Below are 27,831 nucleotides of genomic sequence, written 5' to 3'. Positions count from 1 at the left end.
TGTTTATTCAGAGTTCCATAGAATGCAAGTGGAAAGCAAGCAGTCATTGATTATTTCATCTGGAGGCCCATGAGCAGAGAAATAAATCTTTAGCTGCTCCATCCAAGGACTAATTGCTACTTGATTGTTTCCTCTTCTGCTGATCTGGCACCTGCTCAGGACAACTCTGCCAATGTATTAAACATATATTTACTTTCAAACAGAAGAAAGCTTGGCATCTAAAGCCAGGCCACATCACACACACAAACACACCTTAAAAAAAAAGTTGTCACTGCAATCATAACCCAACTTACTTGGGAGTAAGGCCGATTGAACTGAATTCTGAGCAGAAACATGATTTATACTTTATTTATGGGTATTTCTAAACCAACAACTCATAAGAAAATATCACAGCTGTGTAGAATAAAATCATTATTACAATTGCTCTCTTAGGGCTCTTCCACACTTCCACTTGTCTCACAGCTTTCCCCGGGGGGGGGGGGACTGGTTTTCCATGGATCAGCATTTGTTCCGATTCAGTGGCAGAGTGGGTTTTCCTAATGGAGCAAACTGAAAACTGCTCAGACTGGTGCTTTCTAGGCTTCGGACAAAGCGGAATTGTGAACAAGCCCTTTGTCTCCTAATGCAGGACAATCTCAAGCTACCTTAGAAGCAAATGTAAAAACCTGTGACATTTTAACAACCACCAGCATTTGACAAATCAATAAATAAAGCTTAAAACACCAGCTCACATTGGGGTGGGAAAAACATACCAACAACCCAGAGCTTTCTAGTTTAATAGGTTAAAGGCAGCACCCAGGAAATGGATAGGTAGCCATGCATAGACTCATAGGTGCCACCCTTAAGAACAGAAGAAAATAAGCTTCCATGTAACAGCTCTTCAGATATTTGAAGATGGCTATCCTATCACGTCTCACTCTTCTCCAGGCTGAACACACCCAAGTCTCTGAACCATTCCTCATAAGACTTGGTTTCCAGACCCTTTATCCATGCAGTTCTGCTGTAATGTACTAACAGGAGTGGACTTCTTTTAGTCTGAGGGTCAAAATGGCTTCCACACAACCTTCGGGGTGGGGGCACATCCCTGTGGAGGGCAGGACCTGAAGCAAAAGTGAGTGGTAATTTTTACTTCCTTCTATAGTAGGCTTGGGACGCGGGTGGCACTGTGGTCTAAAACCACAGAGCCTAGGGCTTGCTGATCGGAAGGTTGGCAGTTCGAATCCCCACAATGGGGTGAGCTCCCATTGTTCAGTCCCAGCTCTTGCCCACCTAGCAGTTCGTAAGCACGTCAAGTGCAAGTAGATAAATAGGTACTGCTCCAGTGGGAAGGTAAACAGCATTTCCGTGCGCTGCTCTGGTTCGCCAGGAGTGGCTTAGTCATGCTGGCCACATGACCTGGAAGCTTTGTCTGCGGACAAACACCGGCTCCCTCGGCCTATAGAGTGAGATGAGCGTGCAACTCCAGAGTCATCTGTGACTGGACCTAACGGTCAGGGGTACCTTTACCTTTTATAGTAGGCTTGCTTCTATACCCCCCACACCTCACCCTTCTCTATCCTCCACCCAGGCAAGCAGGAAGCCTTTTCAGAGTTCCAAGGACAGATTTCAGCCAGGTCAAAAGACTCACAGAAGAGTGCAGAGCAGGCTTGGGGAGATGGGGTGTGACTGGAGAGAGTTCTGAGAGCCTGACACAGAGGCGTGGAGGGCTGCATTGAGGTCCCTGGCCTGAGGCTCCACACCCCTGCATTATAATACATTAAGTCTGGGGCGGGGGCGGGGTAAGGCTGCCTGAACCGTAAAATAGAAGTAATTGATGTGAATGTTAAACCTTCCTTTGATCACTTAATCCGAGAGCAGCAACTGGAGGTCAGGTGTCAATAGAATCCACCGTCCAGCCTCCATCTAGGCCATGCGCTAGAGTGAAGCAGTTTTAAGCTACTTCTCTGAATCCTTCAGCAAGGGTAATGCTATTCAGAATGAAATACAACATAGTGGCCACAAGCACAGGTGTGACTGTCTAGAAAGAATCAACACAATCCCAAAATTCAGCATACCAGGCTGCTTTGCATCTATATTTAGCATCAAACCCAATTCAAAATGAGCACCGACATCAGGTATAGCCAACGTGGTGCCCTCCAAACTCATCCTCCTTCACCACTGTCCATGCTGGTCAGGGCTCATGGGAACTGGTTCCAACAGCATCATGTTGGTGACCCCTAATCTGGATCCATATACACAGCTCCTTTATTCCTCTGGCCTGGCAGACCAATCTTAAGGGTGTAAAGGACTTTTTTCTTTAGGGAAAGGGCCACAACATTTTGGAAAAGTGGGACACCTATGCCTTGTCTGCATCGTGTAGTTTGGCTACTACATGGCTTCATCATGATCCAGCACAGCAGTCACTTAGCAGGTACCACAGGGTTGCTTTTCTTGTTACCTGACTCATTCACTCCTACATCTCCTTTAGATCACCTTTTAATTCAACATTCATCATGATTTGCTTGTACAAAACTTATGTGAAGGTCAGACTATGCCCAGTCTTTACGGAGAAGTTGCTCTGATTAGTTTGCGGGAAAGTTGTATGTCAATCTTCCATTCATCCTGATTTACTTGAGCAGTGTTTTTACACCTCCCTATTAATCATTCATTTGTCCTATGGTTTTCAGTGCATTTACCTATCACTTTTTTAACCACAACAAGTCAGTTTTTTTAAAAAAATAGAAAAGCAGATTTGTTGTACCCACAGCAACAGAGCACTTTAATCCGCTTTAATTGGGCAAGCCTAAAATTTCCTTCTTGCACTTGAATCCCTCCCCCCAAATGCTGAGAGTCTGGAGGTAATTGCAGATTGTCCTCATCACCAAATTACTTGGGCAGTGCACTGCCTCTTCCTGAGGTCTGTGTGTCCCCTGTCCCCAAAACACTGCCAAATATACACAGGCAGAAAAACATAGCTTGCTTGGATATTGCTTGTCCAAGCTTTGTAGGCAGACACCCTGCCCCATTTTTTTGGGGGGGGTAGACTTGATAATAGCACACTTGCTAAAAATGAAACTGCAGCACCAAAGTGATGGCCATACTCAGAGAGGAGAGACTTGATGCATCATATCCACCTGCAATGCAGGGAGATCCATTCTGCTCTGTTAAGTAATTCTCATGAATATACATTGGCGTTGAGGCTGCTGAATATACCAGAGACTGATGCAAAATAAATCAAAAGCGGCAGAAGCAGAGTGAGAACAGAAAAGGAGAAGCTCCAGAAACACTCCTGACTCCAGCATCTTGCAGAGGAAGAAGAGGAAGCAGGAAGTCAAGCTGGCAACTGAAAGACATGAACATGAGCACAGCTTTTTGCTACTCAGAGCTAAGAGCTTAGAGACTGCCTCTCTTTGCTGCATCCTCTCACAAGGCACATAGAAACACAGGAAGTTGCCTTATATTGACCACTGATCTCCAGCTGTTTTTGGACTACAACTCCCATCATCCCTAGCTAGCAGGAGCAGTAGTCAGGGATTATGGGGATTGTAGTCCAAAACAGCTGGAGACCCAAGTTTGGGAAACCCTGGTCTACACTGGCTGGCAGTGGCTCTCCAGAGTTTCAGGCAAGGGACATTTCCAGTCCGACCTGGAGCTGCATGGCATTGAATCTTGGGAGATTCTACATTTCAAGCAGATTCGCTGCCACTGATTCGCTTTTCACCCTGGAATTGCCTTCCACAAAATGCAATGACCACGAACTTAGCAGACTTTAGAAGGCGATCAGGCAAACACATGGAGGAGAAGGCTATCAATAGCCAGTGGCCAAGATGGCTGTCTACTTACCTCCAGGGTCAGAGGCAGTAGGCATCTGAATACGAGTAACTGGGGAACAATGGGAGGGCAGGGGCCTTTCATACATCACCACCTTGTAGACTTCCCAGGGGCATCTGATTGGTGGTTGTGAAAAAAGGGTGCTAGACTAGATTGTCCCTTGGTCTGATCCAGCAGGGTTCTTCACAGGTACTTTCTTACATTCATAGCTGTCATTTCAAAAGCTAACCTAATGGAACACCCATAACAGGTACTTCTGTTTAAGTTTTCTGGTTATTAAGAAAGTGGTGTCATCATTGCAGAACTTGGTGTTCTAACCCTGATGATAGCAGTGAAGCTAGAGTGGGAAAGTATTCTTGTTTCCTGTAGATCCTCTCCCAATCTGATCCTCAAGGCCAAACTAGTCTAGAGTTTTGCAACTGAAATACAACTGCTGGAGATAGTAAATTTAACAAGAGAAGCAGCAGAGGTGAGCTGGTGCTTAACCCCTTTGCCATATGCATCCCCCCCCCCCGATTAATCATCCCGTGCTCTCAGTGTCCACAGAAATCCTTTCCCCCTGTGGCTGGGAAAGGAGAGGGAAATATATTTTAATGCTGCAGTCCTCTACCCTCTAACCAGGCAGTAAACCTCACTGAACTTAATAGAGCTAAGTAGATATGTAAGGCACACCTGTAAGACGGATTTTCAGAGCCAGGAAATCAGAGCCACACCATGTATTCAAAGCACTCTGATACCACCTTAACAGGCATCTCTCCCCTGCCCCCCCCAAATTCCTGGGAACTGTAGCTCAGCACCTTAAACTACTGAGACATAAATTTTTGACTTGTGTAGGTTCCCTAGCACCCTGTGAAAGTTGACCTGATACCATATCAACCAAGTCTGTGTTGTGTTTTTGAAGGTGGTTCCTCTATGTATCCCTGGGAATTGGTTTAGAATTTATGTAATAGTCACAAAATTTATCCATATTTTTTTCTTTTCGTTCACTCACACTTACTCTGATTTTTAAATAAAATGTAGGGTATTCGTGTATTGGAATTAACAGAGAGATGGTGAGCATTCAGGCTTGCTTTCTGCATTTCCAAATCTTCAGGATCATTTTCAATATGTTGCATTGCATCTGCAGGCTTCTATTCGCTTCTTTTTCAATAAAGGAAATGCAGTGTGGATTAGACTGTTGTAATTAAGAATGCTCTACTCATTTCCAGAGTTTGTCACTTGAGTCATTAATATAGGATAGTAAGTGCCTGAGCTGGTAAGCCTCATAATACAGTTTCAAAAAGGGAATACCCCATGCTCCTTCCATTGGTTTTTAAAAATATATCTGAGAATCTTAGCAGTGCATGGGCATTTTTCTTTTAAAATGAAAGTTTCCATTTAGAACGTTGGACAGGAATTTCAGTGGGGAGAACAGCACAAGGTAGATGAACTTCGGTGGTTTTTTATCATTTATATCAAGGAGATCCTATCAAATGAAGACAAGCAATTCCAGTGTGTTACATTTGTGCAAACATGGAAATAATTAGCAGTAAAAGTCTTGTTTGATATTTTGGTCACTTGGACTCCTAAATATCTAAAGACAAAGTGTACTAGGGAGACACCCACAGATTAGAGATTTCAGTTGTTCTCATTGGTCTGTCTTGTACCATAACCAATCAGGATTCTTTGGGGAAAGCCACATGCTTCAAATGTATGGTGTGTATGCAACCTATGTCAATTCACATGTCAGGCTGGTTCACACAGAGCCACTAATTTGCATGCTGCAACTCATACGCATATATGCAAAAACAACAACTAGAATTTATAGAGAAATACAATACAGGGGGAGAGTTCAATACGGGGCTGCTGTTTAGGATCTTGATGAAATCTTCTCCCACAAGGTCCCAACGAATGGAAAGATCTTCGCCGACAAGCTGCCTGCTGGAACTTTGTAGCTTTCTGTTTATTTTCTTTAATTTAGAACACCAGGTGGTGGGTGCAGAGGTCTCTTGATATGAGCTTCTGATTTCCCCCATTTCCATGGCAACCATTTTTGGGTTCTGGTCAACAAGCTCTGTAGAGCTGTGTGACATTTTAACTTCTTGTTGCTGAATCCAGGCTGTGATTCATGGTAACCCTTTTATTTTGGTGCTTCTGCTGCTTCTAGCTTTTTGCTAGCCCTGCTGCTTCTAGCTTTTTGCAAAGACTCAAGGGGGCGGTGGGGGGGGGATAGAAGCCATGGGGTTTTCCTGTTCCTGCCCTAATCTGCAACTTCCCCCATTTTCTGAAACTTCTGTTGACAAGACAGCACAACTCTGGGAGGGAAATGCTCTGGCTTCTCCGGTGCCATCCCTCCAATAGGAACAATTCCTCACAAGGAGTGGAAGAGTTAAGGCACCAGGGCTCAAAGGACCCACCAATTATGCCTGTCCCAAGGTTCCTTTCAAAATATTTCCCAGAACCAAGTGGTTGAGGATCTGAGAGCTGCCATATTAATTTCCCACAATATCCCATCAGCTCAGGGCAGTGTGGGAACTTAAAATGGCAGCCTTTGGCTGCTTAGCACTGATTAGAGTGCTACTGTCTGCTGTTGCCATTGCCACCAGGTGAACACACCACCACTCCACCCACAAAGTTGGGCCTCACCAGATGGCCTCAGACATGGAACTGGCCCTGGGGTATTATGTTGCTAGAGACAGCATGTAGAATGTTTGTCTTAAGAGGGCACCAAAAACAATCATCTTGTGAAGATTCCAGAGCACAACAGTAGACAGAAAACAGTAGTCAGGCTGCTGAACAGGTTAAATTCAATATAGGACAAATGAAAAGACCTGACCTTATCTGACTGGTTTGCTCATCAATAGCATCAACGGCACTTTCCACCGAGCTGAGCAAGGACTGAATCTGATTGGCTGTCTCCTTCAGCAGGAAACGGGTCACAAACTGGTCCACATTGGTTCCTCTTTCATACACCTGGGGAGGAAGAAGAAGATAGAACTTGCTGGAAAACTCCCAAGCTGCCTGAATGAACAACATCACCCAAAGAACATTTCCTCCATGAACTGTTGTTTTCTTTTAAGAAAGGTAAATGTGGAAATCTGCAGCCTTAGAAGGAGAAAAATATTAAGTATGACTCCTATCAAAGTGAAAAATAGTTCTGTCCCACATTGCTATGTGTTGCATTCTGTCCAAACCATCATGTGATATTACTATGTGAAGATGCACCATCATTATGTACCTTCCTCCAGCTTTTAGGGTACATGTGTGTCCATGTGGGATGCTTTTGCTATTTATACCTCCATCATATTTAGTTGCTAACAAGACGACAAAGTCACTCTGCAATGACCTTTCCCATCTGGTATATTCCAGAAGATTTGGGCTACAGCTCCCATCATCCCTGACCATTGGCAATGCTGCCTGGGGCTAATGGGAGTTGCAATCCCAAAACAGCTAGGGGGCACCAGGTTGGGGAAAGCTGCTCTAGAGATGGTAGTAGTACAAGTAAAGCAGATGAGGGAGGCCAGCAGAAACAGCGGCAGTTTGCATCCATAAGTCCCCACTGAAACAAATGGACATGCCTCCAGCTCTCCAAGACTGCATCTTGCCAGCCAGCTCCAACATTCATCCTTTCTTTGGCTTCAATAATAAGTAATCTCAGGCTGTAAAGCTATATGCCAGGGGTGGGGAGACCTCTGGCCCAGGGTCGAAATGCAGCCCTGCAGGTTCCTTTATCTGGTCCTTCCCAAAGTCAGTCCTGCTGCTCGCCCCCACAAGTGCCTTTGCCTAACTGGGATGTGTTCTTGATGCCTCTCCCTTGGAAGGAGGTGTTTGTGTCTATATACAGGTCTGATTCACGGCGCACAAAGGTAAAATTTGTTGCTCCACCCACTTCTACCTCTGGCCCCCACCTACCACTGGCATGTGGCCAGGGAATGCTGAAAAAAGGTTCCTCCACCCCTGCTATATAGACTTGCGTAGTAGTAAGTGCTCCAGTGAACTCAATGGAACTTACTTCTGAATAGAGGGCACTGTGGAGCCTCCCTGCACCCCATGTATTTCTCACTGCAGTGCTGTTTCTGTCCCTCCTTGGGTCAAAATCTAAAGCCACTTCAGCTGCCTCCTGGACAAGTGGGCTTAGCATTGCCCAGCACTTAGGGGCCATTAGCACACACTGGCCAAGCCCAGAGCAAAAGGATCATTGGAATGGCAGAACAATGTGACGGGCCAGAGGAGGAGGTAGGCAGGTAATATGTCATTTTGTTTAGCTATAAGCTGCAACAAAATAAAAAAAAGCAGGAAGAACGTTCAGATTTGAGCCACAAATGCAGCTCTTAATTTCTTGGTTGCCAACACAAATAAAGAAAAATGCAAAGTAATACTACTGAACAGCATGAAGCATGCAAGGTGTGACAACGTTCCTCTCTCAACAGAACTCAACAAATAGTTTCCAAAGGGATCTTTATAAAGTGGACACTGAGCAACATCATGGACAATATCCTCTAAGTTTCACAAAATACACAAAGGCACTGTTTCAAGGTTAATTCCTTAGAATTTGAACTTCTTACTCATCCCTATTACATTCTGTTTCATCTTACTGGGATGCAGAGGAATTCAATTTTGTTTGTACTTTAATTTAATCCACGTTTCTTGAATCAATACGCAAACTAAAAGATGGTTGTCCTTCAAAATTTGGACTCCTTCAGATTTCGCAATGCCGTTCTCCAACTGATGCATACAAGCGTGCAAATGTTATGGGGGCAATGCGCACAACAATGCCTTAGTTCATAAATGTAACATCCAAAAAATGTTCAGGCCAGTTAAAATGGCTTGCAAAACTGTATGTTAGTCAAAACTGCATACAAAAATGTGTTTACTAGGAGAAATTTGCACTAAAATGCTCATGAAGCTTCATGAAAAGAAATTAAAAAGGGGGGGGGGAATCACAGATTGATTTGGAAATGTGGATAACTGAATTTAAGGTTGAAAAACTGAGAAGCAGAGAAAACAAACTTGACAGACCCATCTATCCTTAATCCACTACATGGCAGTTAACTGGCCCTTTCTACAAGGCAATGCCAGATTCCAGGAGGCATCACAAGACTCCCTTGTTCTCTGGCCTCTAGGGCAGGAACCAGGTGTGCATGGTCAGTGTAGCACTGAGCCTGAAATGAAAGCCCAGCTCTTCTTCTCTTCCTGCCAAGAGATCTGTATCCTTGCTTTCCCTGAGGATCCGTTTCTCTGACGGATTTTTCCGTGTGCATATCTGATTATATTTACATGCTGCCCATTCTGCTTGGCGAAGCCAAGATCATCAAAGGGGGAGGCTGCTGACTCTTGACAAGTCCTCAAGACTTGGCTACCTCCAGCAACATTGTTTGATCGATCAATGTTGTGTCAGGCTTCTGCTTCCCTTTGCGTTTTCACTCTCTGTCAGGAAGTCACTGTCAACCTTCCGGTTCTTTGCTTCTTTGTGGTTTGCTACTTGATGTATGTGCAGTAAGAAAAGTTTCTGCACAGGTGCAAAGTAATAATACTTTCCCCCGAGATGTTATGGTCCATAGCAGAAAAGGGTAGGGTATAAGGTTGCATAAAGCTGCAACCCTACGGAAGCTAAGCAGTTTAGGTCTGGTGAATGTTTGACCTGAGCAAATTAAGATGATGGCCAGCCACCATGGATGGCAGCCAAGCTTGGCTACTGTTCAAAAGTGAAACCACTGCCCTCTTCCCATTGCTAAAATGCCACCTGGAATGTGCCAGCTCTGATATTTTTTTAAGCAAGTTGGAATCCATTTATTGAATACTGTACTGCTGAGTGAATTTGTTACATGCCCAGAGTTGGCTTTATTTATTTAATCTCATAATGAATCACAATATTTGCATTATTATAATATCTATAGTGGCCTAGTTTGTAAAATGCCATTATTTTATCACAGGGCTATTCCCAGTGTTCATCATACTTGATTAGACCCACTGATTTCAATTAATCTCCTCTAAATATAACAAACGCTGAGCATTACTCATAATATCTGCTCGCTTAGAGGCGGAGTCAAACATATAAACAGATCCATAAAGTAATATACATAAAAAAGTTAAACTTTGTAGTTACCAAACTAGGGAAAGTGGAGACTAGGAAACAGGAGACAGAGATTGTCAATTCTGGCAATTAATACTTGTCATGGATGCTTTAGTTGAGATTCCTGCCTTGCAGGGGGTTGGCCTAACCTCCTTCCAACTCTACAATTCTATGATTCTAAAATATACTTTAATATGCTTTTTGTTGTATTTGATTTGTTATGTGTTTGGAATGTATCAAATAATACTGAGGAGGAATGATGATGATGATAATTCCGCTTAGGGGAAATTTTGTTTTAAAATAATGACATGCAATGAAAAAACTTTTGAGCACAGAAACATACGAGGATTAGTTGGTTTGCCTTTTGCTTTTTAATTTTTTTTTTTTAAGCAGCAGGTAGCTTAGTGGAACTAGAAATTGCATCTGAATCAGGAAGAGACTTGAAAGCAAGTGTGTGTAGACTGCGGTAAAGGCATTGTGATGGCCAGAGGAAGGCAGCTGGCTTTGCTTACTGTGTGGATTGCTGAGAGGAGCTATCCAACTCCTGTTTATACACATTTTTATGCGACCTCAGTTACAGATGGGGCAGGGGAATTGGATTTTGTTCGCATTTTAATAAGCAACTACCTAATTCGTACTTATTGAATCAATCCAGGAACCAAAACATAGCTATCCTTCAAAATTCACACTCTTGCGGATTTTGTAATGCAGTTGCATGACCAAAAATATGTACAAAAATGCAGATATTTAGGAGGAAGTGTGCATTAAAATGCATACATTAAAAAAAATACAAAAATGCTTTATGTTGGGGAAACCGCTTGTAAAAATATTTCTGTAGATCAAAGCTGCATATAAAAAGTGTATATTGGAAGATATTAAAAGAAAACTCATTAATACTCAATTAAAATTGTGTTATCTGCAGAGCTCTAGGGCAAGCTTCCTGACCTGTTGCCAAGTTAACCGGAAGTCTTTTGGGAGCTTTGCACTAAAACACTGGCGAATTTTCATGATTTAGTTTATCATTATCATTTTTCAAATTGCTACAGAATTCACTTTAAAACTGAAAAATCTAGACACCGAGGGAAACTGAAACTAACAATCCCTTCCTGCTGTCTGCCCCACATGCAAACATTTGGTCCAGCTATTGTTACAAAATGAACAGAATGTTTGCAATGCACCTTCAGCTTTAATGCAAACAGGGAGTTTGGATGAGGGAGAGAAACTCTCTAACAGATTCACCGAGCAGGATTTTAGTCCAAATTAAATATTAACATCCTGCTCAGTGGATGGCTGGAGTGCGATATAGACACATTGTCCTCCCTGCCAGCTGCAGCAAATAGTTCATTATTAGCAGACATTTTTACAACACACCCTCCCCCCTCGGGCTTTTCAGCAAACTCACCAGATTTAGGACAACATATTTGATGAATCTGAGCAGTTCTTTTGAAGTGGAAAACGTAGAGACCATGTTTATTGCAAATTAGCAATGCTTTCTCCTTTGTGCATTGAAATACAGAAGCTGCCTTGCCTTCACCACAGTGGAACAAATCCCATTGAGTCACTGTGTTTCATCCACCCACTGTCACCCAGCCTGGTGTAAATCACATCATTAAATGTCCATATATTTGATCAGGGCTTGGCTGGGGCTCAACCCGCAAGTGACTGCAGGAAACCAATCGGAGCCGAGTGGATCAGAGCCAGAGTGGGTTGGATAGCTACCGACTGACCAGGGAAACAAGACCCACCAATTGCTTTTGAAGCAAAAGCGCCATAGGAAAGAATCACCTGCCTGAACTCGCGTATAAAGACCCTCTTTTAGCTCACCACAGTTCTCTTGCCTTGAAGAACTGACCCCACTCCTCTGCTTTTCCCTCCACACTCCTTTCCTTTGTGAGTCTTGTTGTTTTTTGTAGGCCCAATGGCAGAACCCTCCACTCCACTCATTAAAAAAAATTTTTTTTTGATGTGAACAGCTTTAGGAAACAATGAAAAGCAAAATATATATAGTAAACTAATAAATGAACGACTGAGTAAGTGAGGGAGACCTTGATTGCATTCCCTACTCAGCCATGAAAGAGATGAAGGGCCATCGTTCAGTGATATGGCACAGGCTTTGCACACAAAATATCCCAGGTTCAATCTGCAGTAAAGGCTGGGAAAGTAGCTCACCTGAAATCCACTGCCAGTCAGGGCTCACCCAAACGACCGTTTGCCCCGTGATTCCTAGGCACAGATTTGAGAGGTTTCTCTTTTGTCCCCCCGCTTTCTCTGGGAAAACTTGCTGCTTCCCGCTGTATCACAACAAACGTTAATCCACAGAAAACCCAGTCAAGGTTTTTTTTCCAATTCAGCAGTAAACTGTGGGTTTTGCCAAGGAAAGTGGCAGGACAAAACAAAAACCTATCAAATCCGTGCCTAGAAATCATGGGACAAATGGTAGTGTTGATGAGACCTCAGTGTAGACAATATACTGTGACAATACTGTCTCTCCTTCTCCTCCTTCTCCTCCTCCTCCTCCTCCTTTCTCAAGCCTATTTTGTAAAAGTGTGTATATTTTCCAATACAACCTACCATAATGACCTCTCTAACATAGGAGGCAACTATTTTTGTGGTGGCCACCATTTTGAATTTTCCCAGATGTGCCTCAGACATGAGAGCAGGACTTTCTGGGTACAAAATGACTGAGATTCAATTCCCTCACACCAAAACAAACAAATAAATAATGCTGATTGCAAACTAGTTTCTGTCAGTTTGGTAGAGCCCTAGATTCTGGTTTGTTTGTTTAAACAAAGAAGCTGAATGTCGCAACCATTTCACCTTGATCTGTGCATGAAGACCTGTGGATGGTGCCACATGCTTTTAGTCTCCTGTCTCTTCTGGAATTCTTCTCCCTTGAAAGTGAATCAACCCCACAGCATCCTACACTTTAATACAAATACAGTATCAAACCGCAAATGTGCCACTACATAGTTAATTGAATTTGCTCTTGCTGCACAAATGCAACTGGATTTTTATATATGTCATCTATGTCAGAATAAATTGAAAGGAAAAGCGTTCCTTAGATCTCCAAGATTCTCTTAGACAGGAAAGGCTTTTCTGATGTGTTCTGGATGCCTCCTTGTAGAAGACTTGCACACTCATACAAGAAAGATGAAATAAGCAAAAGAAAACGGAGGTGACTGAAGACCTACAGATTCTTCAGCAATTAAATGGAAGCTTTTTGAATTCACACACTGTCGCTATTAATTTGATGTCCTTCTGGATCTATCTGTGCTTTTGAATTAATCCTAGCCCGTATAACTAAGCAGGTAAAAAAACCTGCCCTTCTGCTATTCTGCTACAGCAAAAGCATTTACTGTATCTATCATGTTTTATTTGTCAACTTAGTTATATAGGCTAGTATCAATTCAAAGGCACAGCAGCCCTCAGTGATCCAGAGACATCAATTCAGAGGGGCAGGTAATAAGCCACAGAGTGTGGATTAAAAAATTATTATTACTGTAATATATTTATTTATACCCTACCTTTTTCCCTGGCAGAGACTCAAGGGGGCTTACTGATAACAATAATAACCCAATCATTAAAATACAATTAAACATCGATAGAATTAAAACTACATATAAATACAGACACAGAAATATATTAAAACCATACAAATAATTACAATAAAAACAGCACCAGCCCTTTCATTAAAAGCAGTCAATTTCCAAAAGCCTGTTGGAACAAGAAAGTCATCACCAGTCGGTGGCAGTACAAGAAGGAGGGAGCCTGTCTAATTTCTCTAGGGAGGGAGTTCTAAAGTCTGGGAGCAGCCACGGAAAAGACCCTCCTACCAGTTCTGCTATAATTTTTGTTTACCTGTTTAAGAATCTGTGGGCTCACCTCCAACTGCCTTGAATTATTTCACATTTCTCCTGCAAGGGTACATTGCCAGCAAACCCTTAAAGAAATCTCCAGAAACCACAACTGGTAGAAAATGTTGTATTTGTTCAAATATAGCAACATATAGGATCTGAAAACAGCCAAATAAATGTACAGTGGTACCTTGGGTTAAGTACTTAATTCGTTGCGGAGGTCCATTCTTAACCTGAAACTGTTCTTAACCTGAAGCACCACTTTAGCTAATGGGGCCTCCTGCTGCTGCTGTGCCGCCGGAGCACAATTTCTGTTCTCATCCTGAAGCAAAGTTCTTAACCCAAGGTACTATTTCTGGGTTAGCGGAATCTGTAACCTGAAGCGTATGTAACCTGAAGCGTCTGTAACCTGAGGTACCACTGTATTTAGCTGAAAGGACAGGGAAGTTCCCCAAGATGGGAGGGACAGGTTCCCTCCCCACACTGGGATGGATTTCCAGGCTCCACCTGTGAGCCCACAGCAAAGAATTGGAAGACACTCTTGCTCCCTGCTATGAGAACCTTAGCTTTGTGAACCTGCTGTCGTATTGCTGGGTTGGCATTCACCCTGGTGTTCTTGCCAGGCATAAAGGGACTCAATGTCAAGGCAACATAGCAGAATGAAGAATGCTCTTAACCCAAAATTGACTCAGGTACTTACCCCACCTGATCTTAACTTGTCTTTCCTGCTGGGATTGAAAGCCAATCAAACCAATAAAAAATACCACTCCAAGAACAGGACTCCTAGAAACATGGAGTAGGCAAAATAAAGAGCTCCAAGGCCAATCAAGGACTCTCCCCAATATTCCCACTCAGCTCCCAAACCGGCAGCTAGCAATGCCCATACTGAGCAGAGAAAGCAGGAGGGCACTGCAAAAAGCAGGGAGGAGTGCTTGGGGTGGGACCAATTTACAAATCCTGGCCTTCCCCCCACCCTGATTGGCCTGTTGGCCCATCTGACCCTTTCCCAACTCCTCCCTCATTTTGAGCCACTTTCCCAGGGGAGTTGGGGTGTGGCAAATTTGCCCCCACGTGAGGGTGTGAATGGCATTGTTGTCAATTTCTTTTTGCAGAACTAGGAACAGCCTTTCTTGTCCCTGTAAATCTAGGAGATCTAAGAAGTTCCTTTCCATTTAATTTAACCAATATAGTGTGGTGCTGGGGGAGGAATCCAGTGCTAAACAGATATTTTGAACTTCATCATCCTTGACCACTGGCCGCATTGGCTGGGACTGATGGAAGTTAGAGTTCAACAAAATTTAATAATATTAAAACTACTACTACTTACTACTGCTAGTAATAATAATAATAATCTGGAAGACCACAAGTTCCCCACCCCTGAGCTGAGCTTCTTGGAGAAAAGTCAGATGTTGTGTTCTTGTTTTTTTATTTTTTAAAATTGCATTGATTATAATTCCTCAGCTTTCTCATGTATAGCTAATATGATTAGAGATTAACACCCTCAACCCAGCTTCCAAAATTGGGGAGGAGAGGCAATTTATTTTGACTGCAATACTGCAGGGTCCGGGGAGCTTCCAGCAGGAAAGGGCAGGGGCTTCAGACTAGTCATAGGGAACATTTATTTAAAAGTTTGACTGGGGTGGGGTGGGGGGGTGAGCAGGGAGAAAGTGCAAAGATGGAGGAGAGACTTATGTTTTTATCCTTAGCTATTTTTAATAACTAAACTAAGAGAGATAATAACAGGACAGAGATATCACTCATTATAATTTATTTGAACACATGCACAGGCAATTTGAATAATCAAAGCTTCATACATGCAAATTGCTCTGGGTTTATGACAGAAAAGATTAACGGAGGTCTGTTGCCATGGTAACCTGTGGAGGCACACAGATCTCAGAAGAGCCAAGGCTGCACTTCCACCTTTCTATTTAAAACAAAGCCAGAGAAGAAAGGGAGGGAAAGAAAGGCAAGGAGACGACTGGAAGCTTGCTGAGGAGCACATTCCACATACAAAATAATTCAGGCAACTAATTGCACATTCTTTTAGCACTTTAATATCTTGCTGCCGGGGGGGAGGGGAGAACTAACCCAACTTTTTCTCTGTGGTGTTAAGTTATGTGTGGTGGCCTCTTTGGGCAGATGATGCCATTTCAGGAAATCCATTCTGTACAATGTAGGAATCAGGGCTTAAATGTGGTGGCACCATAACAGACTCATTTTTGTATGTAGTTTTTCCCAATGTACACAAACTTTGCAAGCAACCTTCCCTAATTTGATTCACTTTTGTATTTTATTTTCACCAATGTAAGCATTTATATGCACGTTCTCCTCAAATACATGCGTTTATGTACATGGGGGAAGGTAGCTGGGGAACTACTGTTGCCTCAAGTTCTTCCATGCTTCCTGCCTTTGTAACCTCTAGCTTGACTTATGTTTGGTTACTGTAGCTTGGAATAAAGTTGTTAATCCTAACCACCAAGTGAGTCCAAGTACCGAGTCTGAGATAGGGAGTCAGGACAGTACTGAGCATCTGACAACTTAGAAAATGGTTGGGGATTTTATGACCCTCCAGATGTTGCTGGATTCCAGTTCCTATCATCCCCAGCTATTGTGGGGAATGGTCATGAATGATGGAGGTTTCCCATCATTGACTTAAGGTAAAGGTAAAGGCACCCCTGACCATTAGGTCCAGTCGTGACCGACTCTGGGGTTGCGGCGCTCATCTCACTTTATTGGCCGAGGGAGCCAGCGTACAGCTTCGGGGTCTTGTGGCCAGCATGACTAAGCTGCTTCTGGCGAACCAGAGCAGTGCATGGAAACGCCGTTTACCTTCCTGCTAGAGCGGTACCTATTTATCTACTTGCACTTTGACGTGCTTTTGAACTGCTTAGGTTGGCAGGAGCAGGGACCGAACAACGGGAGCTCAGCCTGTTGTGGGGATTCGAACCGCCGACCTTCTGATCTGCAAGCCCTAGGCTCAGTGGTTTAACCCACAGCGCCATCCGCGTCCCCATCATTGACTTAGGACACTTCAAATGTGATGCCCTGTGACAGTCAAAGCAACTGAGTCTGAAATTTTATTTCCCCCTGCTGCAGCAGCATGAAATGTAATTCTGATAGTTGCCTTTGGATACTTTTCTGAATTTCAAATATTTGCAATTAATAATAAACATAAATGATTAATATGTATGCTGGGAACTGACTTGGATATCTGCATCAAAAAGTTTTAAGCTTCTCATTGCAGTGACCAAACTTCCAATTTTCAGCTCTGCATAACAATATGCATTTCACAATCCTGATTGTATCTCTGAGCCCTGGTCTTTGTTTTGAATTATATTTACTGACTCGAGCAGGAATCTGGCAATGTTGCTAGGAAATGAAAAACAAATAAACTCTTTCCCCTTTCTAGGAGCAAGATACAATATGCTGCTGTCAAAGGCAATGAGATGCTTTATGCAAAGAAAGATATTTGTGAGAGAATGTTGCCCTGAATGTTTTTTGAAGGAAGATAGTTTTCATACATTCAACTGAGACTAGGGATGGAGCTAGAGATAATCTTGAAGCTTAGTTTACCTACATGGTTTTTTTTTCTAATTCCTGTTTTGCTCCTTGATCTTGACAAGAAGCAAAATTTTCCCTTGAGTTCCACTAAAAATATAAACAACTTGCATGTTAGGTAAAGGTAAAGGGACCCCTGACCATTAGGTCCAGTCATGACTGGCTCTGGGGTTGCGGTGCTCATCTCGTTTTATTGGCCAAAGGAGCCGGTGTACAGCTTCCGGGTCATGTGGCCAGCATGACTAAGCTGCTTCTGGTGAACCAGAGCAGTGCACGGAAATGCCGCCGGAGTGGTACCTATTTATCTACTTGCACTTTGACGTGCTTTCGAACTGCTAGGTTGGCAGGAGCAGGGACCGAGCAACGGGAGCTCACCCTGTCGCGGGGATTCAAACCGCTGACCTTCTGATCGGCAAGCCCTAGGCTCTGTGGTTTAACCCACAGCGCCACCCGCGTCCCTAACTTGCATATTATATGCATCATTATACATATTATGATATACAAATATTCCATGCATATGCAGTCCAGGTTTCCTAAAGTAACCGTATATAAACAGATACATACAACAATGCATATAACACACACTCTCTCTGTCTCTCTGTATCTATATCTATATAGCTAATATTATTTAATTTTTTTCTGTGTGTTTATCATTATACTACAGAAATATATAACAGCATGTGATTTGAATCATAGAATTATTGAATTATGATGTTGGAAGGGACTCAGAGAGTCATGTGGTCCAAGTGCCTGCTATTCAGGACTCTCAACTAAAGCACACATTTGTCCCTACTGAAATTTATTTTGTTAGTTTTGGCCCAGTTCTTCAACCTGTTGTCAACATGAATCCTGATTCTGTCTAATAAATAAAATATAATAATAATAATAATAATAATAATAATAATAATAATAATAATAATAATTTTCCAACAAAAGATTAAAAATACATTAAAACATCACTCATTAAAAACTTCCCTAAACATTAGCTACCCCTTTTATATGTATTATACTTAGAATATATTGGGGTGCTTGCATATAATTTGATGGGCCTTGAAAAAACCCACAAAACTGACAATGCCAAGTGGCTCAGACAAAAGTAGACTCTCAATGCAGGGGGCAGTCTAATGTGAACAAAGAGCCACTAAAATAGCTGTATAAATCTGCTTAAAATACATTCCTCTTCCACCTCTAATTAAGCCAAGAGAAATATTTCCAAGCAAGTGAACTGGTGCAGTGGATAGTGAGTGGGATTTGTAATCAGAGGAACCTGCATTCAGATCTTGCTGCTGTGCAATCAAGGGCAGAGTGAGATGACAGCAGAGTGGGGCAGGGAAAGGGGGTGTCTGCAGAGAGAAAAACCAGGGTGGAGCTCAGAGTGCTCTTGAACTCCAATTCCTATCAGCCCTGGCCAATATGGCAAATGGTCTGAGATGATGAGAGCTGTAGACCAGCAACACGGAAGGTCACAGTTTCCCTATCCTTGTAATAGAGTCACCTCCAAATGTCTAACTGTGGCATCTAAAAGAATGTAACATTGGGATGAGGCCCACTTCAGTGGGAAAGTCATTCCATGATTGTGGTGCCACCATTGAAAAAGAGATTTAAATGTCATTTCAGGGTATTCCAGGGCAACTTTGAAGATGAAAAATAAATAAATGATGAATTTTTCCCTCTGTTCCCAAGGTTTACGGTCTTGACTCAATACAAATTACCACAAAGTAGTAGATGTTAAACAGGTATTAACATACAGACAGAAGTGAACTGAAATAGTGCAAGGGAGCAGAGGAATGCTCATGTTAGTCCTCAATCAAATTTCAGGCATATTTATAAATTGACAGCACATCCCCATCCCAGGAACTAATCTTCTTCATTAGAATGCACATGGTAAATGTTTGGAAACAAGGCCAATCTGCTAGGGAGGAAAAAACATTTGAATAAAATTCATGATTCTCTAAAATCATATCACTGTGGGAATGATTATCAGGTGCAACTTGAGATAATGAATCCTTTGTATGAATCAGCAAGCAAGAGAATACCAAATATTTACTGCACAGAGAGTGTGTATACACTGAAATATACTTCAAGATTCTTTTTTTCTCATAGAATGGGAATTAAAGAAAAATAATATGGATCTCCACCTGATTTTTCTGTTATATTTTTCACATTTTATTTATGGGAGCTGACCATCATGAGAAAGAATAAGAAAATATTATGTTATGCACACACACATCCATACATCTATGTGGTGTGTGTGTGTGTTTCAGAGAGAGAGAAAACACATAAGAAGAGTCCTGCTTGATCAGACCAGTGGCCCACATAGTCCAGCATCCAGCTTTCACAGTGGCCTACCAGAGTGCAACAACACCCTCCCCACTTGTGATTTTCAGCAGCTGGCATTCAGAGGCATACAGCCCAAAGAGTTGAGGAAGAACATAGCTATTGTGGCCAACAGCCATTGATAGCTTTGTCCTCCACAAACATCTCTAATTCCCCTTTTAAGCTATTCAAGTTGGTGGCTTTCTCAACATCTCATGGGATCGAGTTCCACAGTGCAACTAAGCCAGGGGTCAGCAACCCTTTTCAGACGTGGGCCGGTCCACCATCCCTCAGACCATGTGGTGGGCCGGATTAATGAATTAATGAATTCCTATGCTCCACAAATAACCCAGAGATGGATTTTTAATAAAAGGACACATTCTACTCATGTAAAAACACGCTGATTCCTGGACCATCTGTCATGACGGATTGAGAAGGCGACTGGGCTGCATCTGGCCCACGGGCCTTAGGTTCCCTATCCCTGAACTAAGCACTGTGTGAAGAAGCCCCTTTTTTAGTGCTGATTTCATGCATTATGAGAGGAAGAAACCTCCCTGTCCACCTTTTCCACAGCACGCATCATTTTATACTTGTGTATCATCCTGACTGTTTCCTGACTGGGGAATCGCCTTCCTCATTCTTGGTCTGAAGCCGCCCTCTCACAATTGTATGTTACCTGGGTTCTTTTGCATTAGCAGCACCAAGATTTAGAGCTAAATGGACACAGAGGAGGAGGAGGAATCTGGCAGGCAATGTCACCCCTTGGTCTCGTAAGGCCGGCAGAGCTAGAGCAAGGCTGACTGGAGTGAGTAGGGTTAGAGACCCATTTACCTAAATGGACCAGCTTCTGCTGGAGGACATGACAACATTGACATCATGAGAAGATGCCATGACAAAACATCCTTCTGCAGAGTTTCCAGGTAGCGCAAGCTGATGGGGAGCTGTAGTGTACACAGAATGACTGTAAGCAGCAAGAACACAACACATGTTACGAAAAAGGAGCAATGCTGCTGAGTGCTCCAGATGGCTGGAAAGCCAAACAGGATGTTGATGTTATGGGACTGTAGCGTGGGAACAAGGGACAGTCTATTCTGTGCACTGAGCACCGGATGTTAGCTCAGAGTGTCACATGACCCTGTACTGGAAGTACATGGGAGGTGTTTCTCTGTCTGCTGCTGATGTGAGAGAGTGCAGACACGTTTCTCTGCACTGCTGGAAAGACAGAAATAAAGGCATGTAAAGACATTTCTGTCTGTCTCTTTCCCCTCCCTGGGGATGGCAGGGAAGAGGGAAGGAGTGGTTGTGTTCTTCTCACGTTCGTGAGGAGGATCGGCCGATAGAGATCTGGCCTTGTCTTGCCGGGAGTCGCTGACGGGGGAGATCAACAAGGAACTCAAGCCGGGCACCTGGAGAGTGGCCAATTCCTCTGATAAGGCTTGTAGATTCCAACATATGGTAGCAGAAGCCGCTGGTTATCTGATCCATGGGAATCAGCATGAGAGGTGAGAGGTTGATGGATCGTGTGCCATCCTCTGCACCAAGGAAAGAAGATAACGTCTGCATTGCAGCCAGAAGCTGAACAGACGGCTGGACACCGAGAGGAGGTGTTTTCCAAGCATCGGAGCCCCAAAAAGGTATGCTGAATATCGGGCTAAAAGTGTGAATGCAGATTGATTTATTCTCTGGTTCACGAAAGCTGCTTTTGGAAAGACAGCTCTGAGAGCTAGGCTTGCATACCAGGGATTCTTGTGGCTAGATAACGAAGAAGAGGTATGCACAGTTGCTAGGCAATGACAGTCAGTACAGTGGAAAGATACTGACACCTGGGGCTGGCTCAGTCAGAGCAATGGGAAAGCGAAAGTTGTTTTGAATTCGCTTCTTTGCAAGGACTGTGAGACAGCTTGGAGATTGCCTGCCTGAGAGAGGCAGAAAAACAGCTCAAAAGAGACTTTTGGATTTTACTAGCTCGAGTGTGAGAGCTGAGACTTGGCTTCAAAATGGATGCCAAGAAGGGGGGAGGCTTGCCTTACCCGCCTCCCCTGACTAATGACAATTATTCATCTTGGTCTGTAAAGATGAAGGCCCTGCTGCAGAATCAGAGGATTTTTGGGGTGATTGAGACCCCCATCCCTCAAGCACCAACGCGAGGTTGGGAATCACAGAATGTGAAGGCCAGGACGGCTATAATTCTGTGTGTCTCGGATGATCAACTTGTGCATATTCAGGATTTGGAATATGCGCGTGAGATTTGGGAAACGCTGCGTAGAACACACCAGAGGGATGCTGGTTCTTCAGCGTTACTGTATTTTGAGAAGCTGACCAATCTGAGGCTTGCGCCTGATGGAGATGTTCAAGCGCACCTGACGGAAATGAAATATCTGCGTCAACAGATGGTGGAACGCAATTTCCGTCTGCAGGAGGAAGTGTTCTGCTTCATGATGATAAACAGCTTAAATCGGACTTACAAAACGGTTGCCAGTCAGCTGGGTTCCCTTCCGGCGAACGATTTGACCGCGGAGAGGGTGTCTGCCGTTGTTTTGAATGAACACGACAGGCTTGCTGCACTGGAGGTCAAGGACAGGGGGAGGGAAGAACGGAGTTCTAATTCCCCCACTGATGTTGCTACTGGAGAGGATGCTGTAGCTTTGAACGTTGTCCGATGTTACAATTGTGGACAGGCTGGGCATCTTCAGCGGAACTGCAAGAAGCCACGCCAGCCGAAAGGAGCGAAGGGCCGCTCAGAAAAGCCTGAGGCAGCAGGCAAAAGTCATACCACGTCTTCGGTGAAACCTGCAAAGGCCCTGATGGCAAAAGGAACCACGCCAGATGTTGGACACTCTTTTATAATCGATACGGGCTGTAATTTTCATATGTCCCCGCACAAAGCGCTATTTTCAACGTTTAAGAAGCAAAGCTTCGCTGTGGAACAAGCCAACGGTCAGAAGCTGGAAGCGACCGGGATTGGAACTGTGTATCTTAAGAGTCTGAACCTGACTATACACAATGTTTACTTGGTTCCTGAATTGAAGTTCAATCTGCTGAGTGTTTCGCAGATTGCAAAGAAAGGACTGAAACTGTCCTATGATGATAAGAGCTGCAAGATCTTCAAAGATGGAGAGTTGTATCTTTCTGCCAGAGAGAAAGATGGATGGACTGTATTTGTTGACTTTTGAGCAAAGTGATTACATGGAATGTAATTCTGAGTCTAACTTGATTTCTCTTGCAGGTGTGACCAAAACGAGCGCCAAGAAGGTGGCCAGGGTCGACAGAGCGTTTCAGCGGGTGTATGCTGATGTGATTGGTCCTCTAGAACCATCTAGAGGCAATGCAAGATTTTATCTTGTGTGTGTGGATCATTTCTCTAACTTTGTCTGGATTTATGTGTTAAAGAGGCCACAGGAAGCCTTGGAAAGGTTTCAGGAGTTTTGTGACAAGGTTAAAGATATGCATGATGCTAACATTGATTGTCTTTTGACAGATGAGAAGCAGATTTTTCTTTTACAGGATTTCCAGAGGTTCCTGCACAAGAAAGGGATAAGACACAAAGTTGCTGTTTCAGCGGAAGCGTGGAACAGGGGTGTCTGTGTACGGGTGAACAAAGAATTGCAAAAGGGGATGAATGCGCAATTGCTTAGTTCACATCTGCCACATGAGTTCTGGGCGGAGTCACTCATGTCGTTTTGTTATGCGTGGGTGAGAAAGGTTTCAAAAGAGTTGGGAAGTTCTCCTTTTGAGAAACTGTTCCAGAGAAAACCTTCTGTTGCCCATTTCAGGGTTTTTGGGTCTCATGTGAGGACAGAAGCTCCAGGTGGAGTAAAGAATGCCAGAGGCATTTTTGTGGGATATGAAAAGGGTCTCTACAGAGTAATTTTGTCTGAATCTGGTCAGGTGATTCTCACAAAATTTCTAGAGAGTGCTCCTGAACAGGAGAGAGTGATAGTACACACATTTCCCACAGAGGACGATTCAGATGATGATGATGATTTTACAGATTACAGTGGTACTGAGAGCGACAGTGATAGCTCAGAGAGCTCAGTTGTCACAGTCATTGAGAGGAAATCTCACACAATGGATAGACCTTCACAGGTGAAGGATGAACCACTGTTTGCTGTTGGAACTGGTTCTCCTAAGAGTCCTGAGACTGAACCAGTGAGCAGAGAGGATCAGCACCTCTTACGCAGGTCTGAGAGAGTTACAAAGGGTGAACCACCCAAAAGGTACTCAGAAGAGTTTGCTAACTTAGCTGTTGCATGTGTTGCTGTTGTACACAACCGGGGACAGGTTGGAGCTGTGTCTAAGTCAGAGACAAAGACACAACAGAGAGTTGCTAGCCAAGGGAATGCAGATGCACTCATTCCTTGGAAGCCAGACAACCAGAGAGGTACACTGGGGAAACCAGTGGCGGGTAGTTCCAAGGGTGGAACTGAAACAACAGGGGAGTGTTATGTGTATAACAACTGTTTGTTTTCTTCTCTGGATCACGCTTTGCTTGCCGCAACACGCATTGATTCTTTTGGGGGAGGTTATTACGAAAAAGGAGCAATGCTGCTGAGTGCTCCAGATGGCTGGAAAGCCAAACAGGATGTTGATGTTATGGGACTGTACCGTGGGAACAAGGGACAGTCTATTCTGTGCACTGAGCACCGGATGTTAGCTCAGAGTGTCACATGACCCTGTACTGGAAGTACATGGGAGGTGTTTCTCTGTCTGCTGCTGATGTGAGAGAGTGCAGACACGTTTCTCTGCACTGCTGGAAAGACAGAAATAAAGGCATGTAAAGACATTTCTGTCTGTCTCTTTCCCCTCCCTGGGGATGGCAGGGAAGAGGGAAGGAGTGGTTGTGTTCTTCTCACGTTCGTGAGGAGGATCGGCCGATAGAGATCTGGCCTTGTCTTGCCGGGAGTCGCTGACGGGGGAGATCAACAAGGAACTCAAGCCGGGCACCTGGAGAGTGGCCAATTCCTCTGATAAGGCTTGTAGATTCCAACAACACATGCACCCCTCACCCACTCCATGATGTCAGGATGAGTGCACATACTTCAAGAAATTCATCAAATTCCCCTAACCCTTCCCACAAAGTCCAGGGGAGATTTTGATTCACCCTCCTCCCCAATAAATGGTTGCAAAACCCCAAAGAGCTACTACCAAATATTGACATTGAGATAGGACTACTGGTCTGACTCTAGAGACAGATTTTTAATCACAATCTTTAAGCTTTGTTGCTGCTTTGTTGCTTCATTGTGTTTTGTATTTCTGCTAAGCAGCCTCATGTGTCCTGATGGATGGGAAGGTGAGATATAATGATTTCAAGGAGAATAAACAGTAAGTATTAAAGTTTTTAAGCAGTTTCAGTTCCTGGGTCACAGAGACTACCCCTATCTCTACAGTGTTTGAAGTGCCCTGTCCATAGTGCTGAACCTTCACTCAGTAAACAGACGTTTTAGTACAGGCATAGGCAAACTCCGGCCCTCCAGATGTTTGGGACTACAATTCACATCATCCCTGACCACTGGTCCTGTTAGCTAGGGAAGATGGGAATTGTAGTCCCAAACATCTAGAGGGGCGCAGATTTCCTATGCCTGTTTTAGTACATATACTAGACTTGCATGAAATCCTCCAGCAAATTCAGTGTGGGTGGCAATGAGAAGGGAATGGGGGGAGAGGGAGAGGGAGAGGGAGAGGGAGAGGGAGAGGGAGAGGGAGAGAGAGAGAGAGAGAGAGAGAGAGAGAGAGAGAGAGGATGCTGGAGGGGGGAGAGAGAAAGGAGTGACAGAAATTGAGGGAGAAAGTGAAAGGGTGTAGCAGGATCAAAGAGAGAAAGGTGGCCCCATCCATTTTTGGCTCCAGCCATGTCCATCATCATCATCATCATCATCATCATCATCATATTATTATTATTATTATTATTATTATTATTATTATTAATATCACCCTATACCCACAGATCTCAGGGCAGTTCACAATTACAATATAAAAACACAAAACTAACAACAACCTGTAGTGGTGCCCAAACACATTGTCCCTGAGGGAAGTCTGCCCTCAGCAGAAAAGAAATTGCTCACTCCTCCCTTATATGATAACAGACTGACAAGGAAGGGAGAAGGCAGATGAATGAAAGAATTTCACAAGTTCTCATCTCTTGCCCCTTCAATTTTGTTGCCAAGGAATGTGTGTGGCGAAATTGCCAAGGGAAACATATGAGAGAATTATCATTTATCATCCTGGGAGCCTGTGACACATGAGAGAATTTACATCGTCATCAGAGCTGGAAGGAGAAAACTGGCAATCATTCTGCAGAGTAGCACCTGGGGTGTTCATGCCAGACTTAATGTATTTCAGATAATATATTTTATTAATAACAAGGAACCAAGCCATTTAAAGGTCCAGAACATTGGATACTTGGTTAAAAAAAATGTTCATTTTTAAAACAAATATTGAAATGAAATATTGAAATGAAATGAGATAAAATACATTTATGAAAGTCTGGATTAAATTATGTAAAAGCTAAATGACTAAAAACATAAAGCAGACTTAAAATTCTGAAACTCCTTGGCAGATCACAATATTCTCTCCTCAGAAGGTTTTCCCTCTCATTCACACAGAAAACATGCTGTTTTCAGAATTCTCCACTGCACCAACACTCCTCTGAACCCATGTGAAAAATATACTGGCCCAGGAGCTGATGTCATTTCTATCCCTCCCATTGGGAATAATGGTAAGGAAATGTATTTTTAAAAAAATAGAAAGTGGAAGAGGGTGGAGGACTGCAAGTTCACTTTTCTGCTTTCACTTCTGCCTTGCTGGCATAAACCTGGCATTGCACCAAAGAAGGATGTTTATCCCCCCTGGGTCTCTCGGCCTTCTGTTCCCCTGCTGAATATCGCTTCCAAAGAACAAATGTATATGAAAAGAGCCATACTTTCCATGAAATGGACACATATAAATATGCAACAGAACTAATATTATAACCATATATCATTTTTGTTACCTTCCTCAAAATATTTCATACCCACTTTCTAGAGTTAGTTTTTTCTCTGAATCTCACCGTAAGCCTATTTTCCGTCTCATTCTGTGTTCCCAATGAATCATAAATCTTGTTTTAAAGGACTTTTTTTCACATCATTTTTTTTTTCTTCCCTGCCTGTCTTTCCTAGTTCTAGAAATATTGGTAAGTTTCCACAGAAGCACCAGACCCCGGACCCTCAATACCTGTTCTCTCTCAAATGTCTTTATTTGCTCCTTTATTCAAGTTTGTTATGCACTGCTTATACATTATAGATAATGTAGCACATTTCTTAGGACTGTTGGTATTTTTAAGTCTGGACTGTTGATATTTTTAAGTCTGGATAGTACAAAAAAGTATGTTTTATCTGCCCTCATATATCCACACGTGCAAAATTGGCCATCTGTTCCTGGATATGTACTGTGCACTGTGCAATCCTGTGGTAAGTGTCTCAACTTGTGTGTGCTGGGGAGGTGTCTTAGAAAGCATCAGATCTCTTCTTCCAACAGCAGAGAGTTCTGTCATTGAATTTCTCTTCCCAACTTCTACAGCTAATTCTACAGCTTTCGCTCTACCAGTACTGGAGTTCTGACATCAGTAGAGCCAATAGGTCAGTGGGGAGGCATGAGATCAAGGGACAGACTTCAATACAAATGATTAAATGCCTCCTCAATTCCCATGCGTGCCTCCAAACCAGGAGTAAACTACTGGAAATACATGGTGTGGGCGAACTACCTTGGGTTTTCCATCCATCCCAGACTTTCTCAATCTCTGAGGTGTTAAATACCATCTCTCCATTTCTGGGTCTGCTAGTTGCATACAGTCAGCGGTGATATTAAATCTACCCTTTTAATAATGGAAATAAATAAATAAATAAATAAATAATAAATAAATGTTCAAGCACTGAATGCTGTTGTATTTTGCTTTGCTTTGCAATGCTCTTTAGTCTGCATGATTGCACCCAACCCATCCTCTTTTAAAAATAATAATAATGAGAAGGCAGATACATCTTTGCAGAGCAGCAGCAAGATCAATCTCTGGCAAAGGGAAATGGGCAAATGAACAGAACATATGTTGGCGGTGGGGGGAGGAGAGATTCATTAAGAGCTCACTTCTAACAAAAAGCCAGCTTGCAGGGAAAGGCAAGCAGGGATAAATTTGAAGTTAACAAGGGTGTTCACACATTGCATACAACTACTGTAGAACTTTCGGCTAGGTGAGCTGTACACTTGTACAGC

At 43.2% G+C, this 27,831-nt stretch overlaps 2 protein-coding genes across 2 annotated transcripts in view; both read right to left on the bottom strand.

Annotated features, from left to right (window-relative positions):
- Window positions 1-27,831, bottom strand: part of SMPD3 (sphingomyelin phosphodiesterase 3) — a 590,910-nt gene that overhangs the window by 95,349 nt on the left and 467,730 nt on the right. The window lies entirely within an intron of this gene.
- Window positions 1-27,831, bottom strand: part of NECAB2 (N-terminal EF-hand calcium binding protein 2) — a 162,962-nt gene that overhangs the window by 23,586 nt on the left and 111,545 nt on the right. The window contains exon 6 of the mRNA XM_083624970.1: window positions 6,626-6,762. Coding sequence (XP_083481096.1) covers window positions 6,626-6,762 — 137 coding nt within the window. The remainder of the gene's footprint in view (window positions 1-6,625; window positions 6,763-27,831) is intronic.

This window comes from Podarcis filfolensis (genome assembly GCF_964270895.1).
Source record: "Podarcis filfolensis genome assembly, chromosome: 8".
Lineage (NCBI taxonomy): Eukaryota > Metazoa > Chordata > Lepidosauria > Squamata > Lacertidae > Podarcis > Podarcis filfolensis.
Note: the sequence above shows the minus strand (reverse complement) of the source record. Positions and strands in the feature narration are given on the sequence as shown.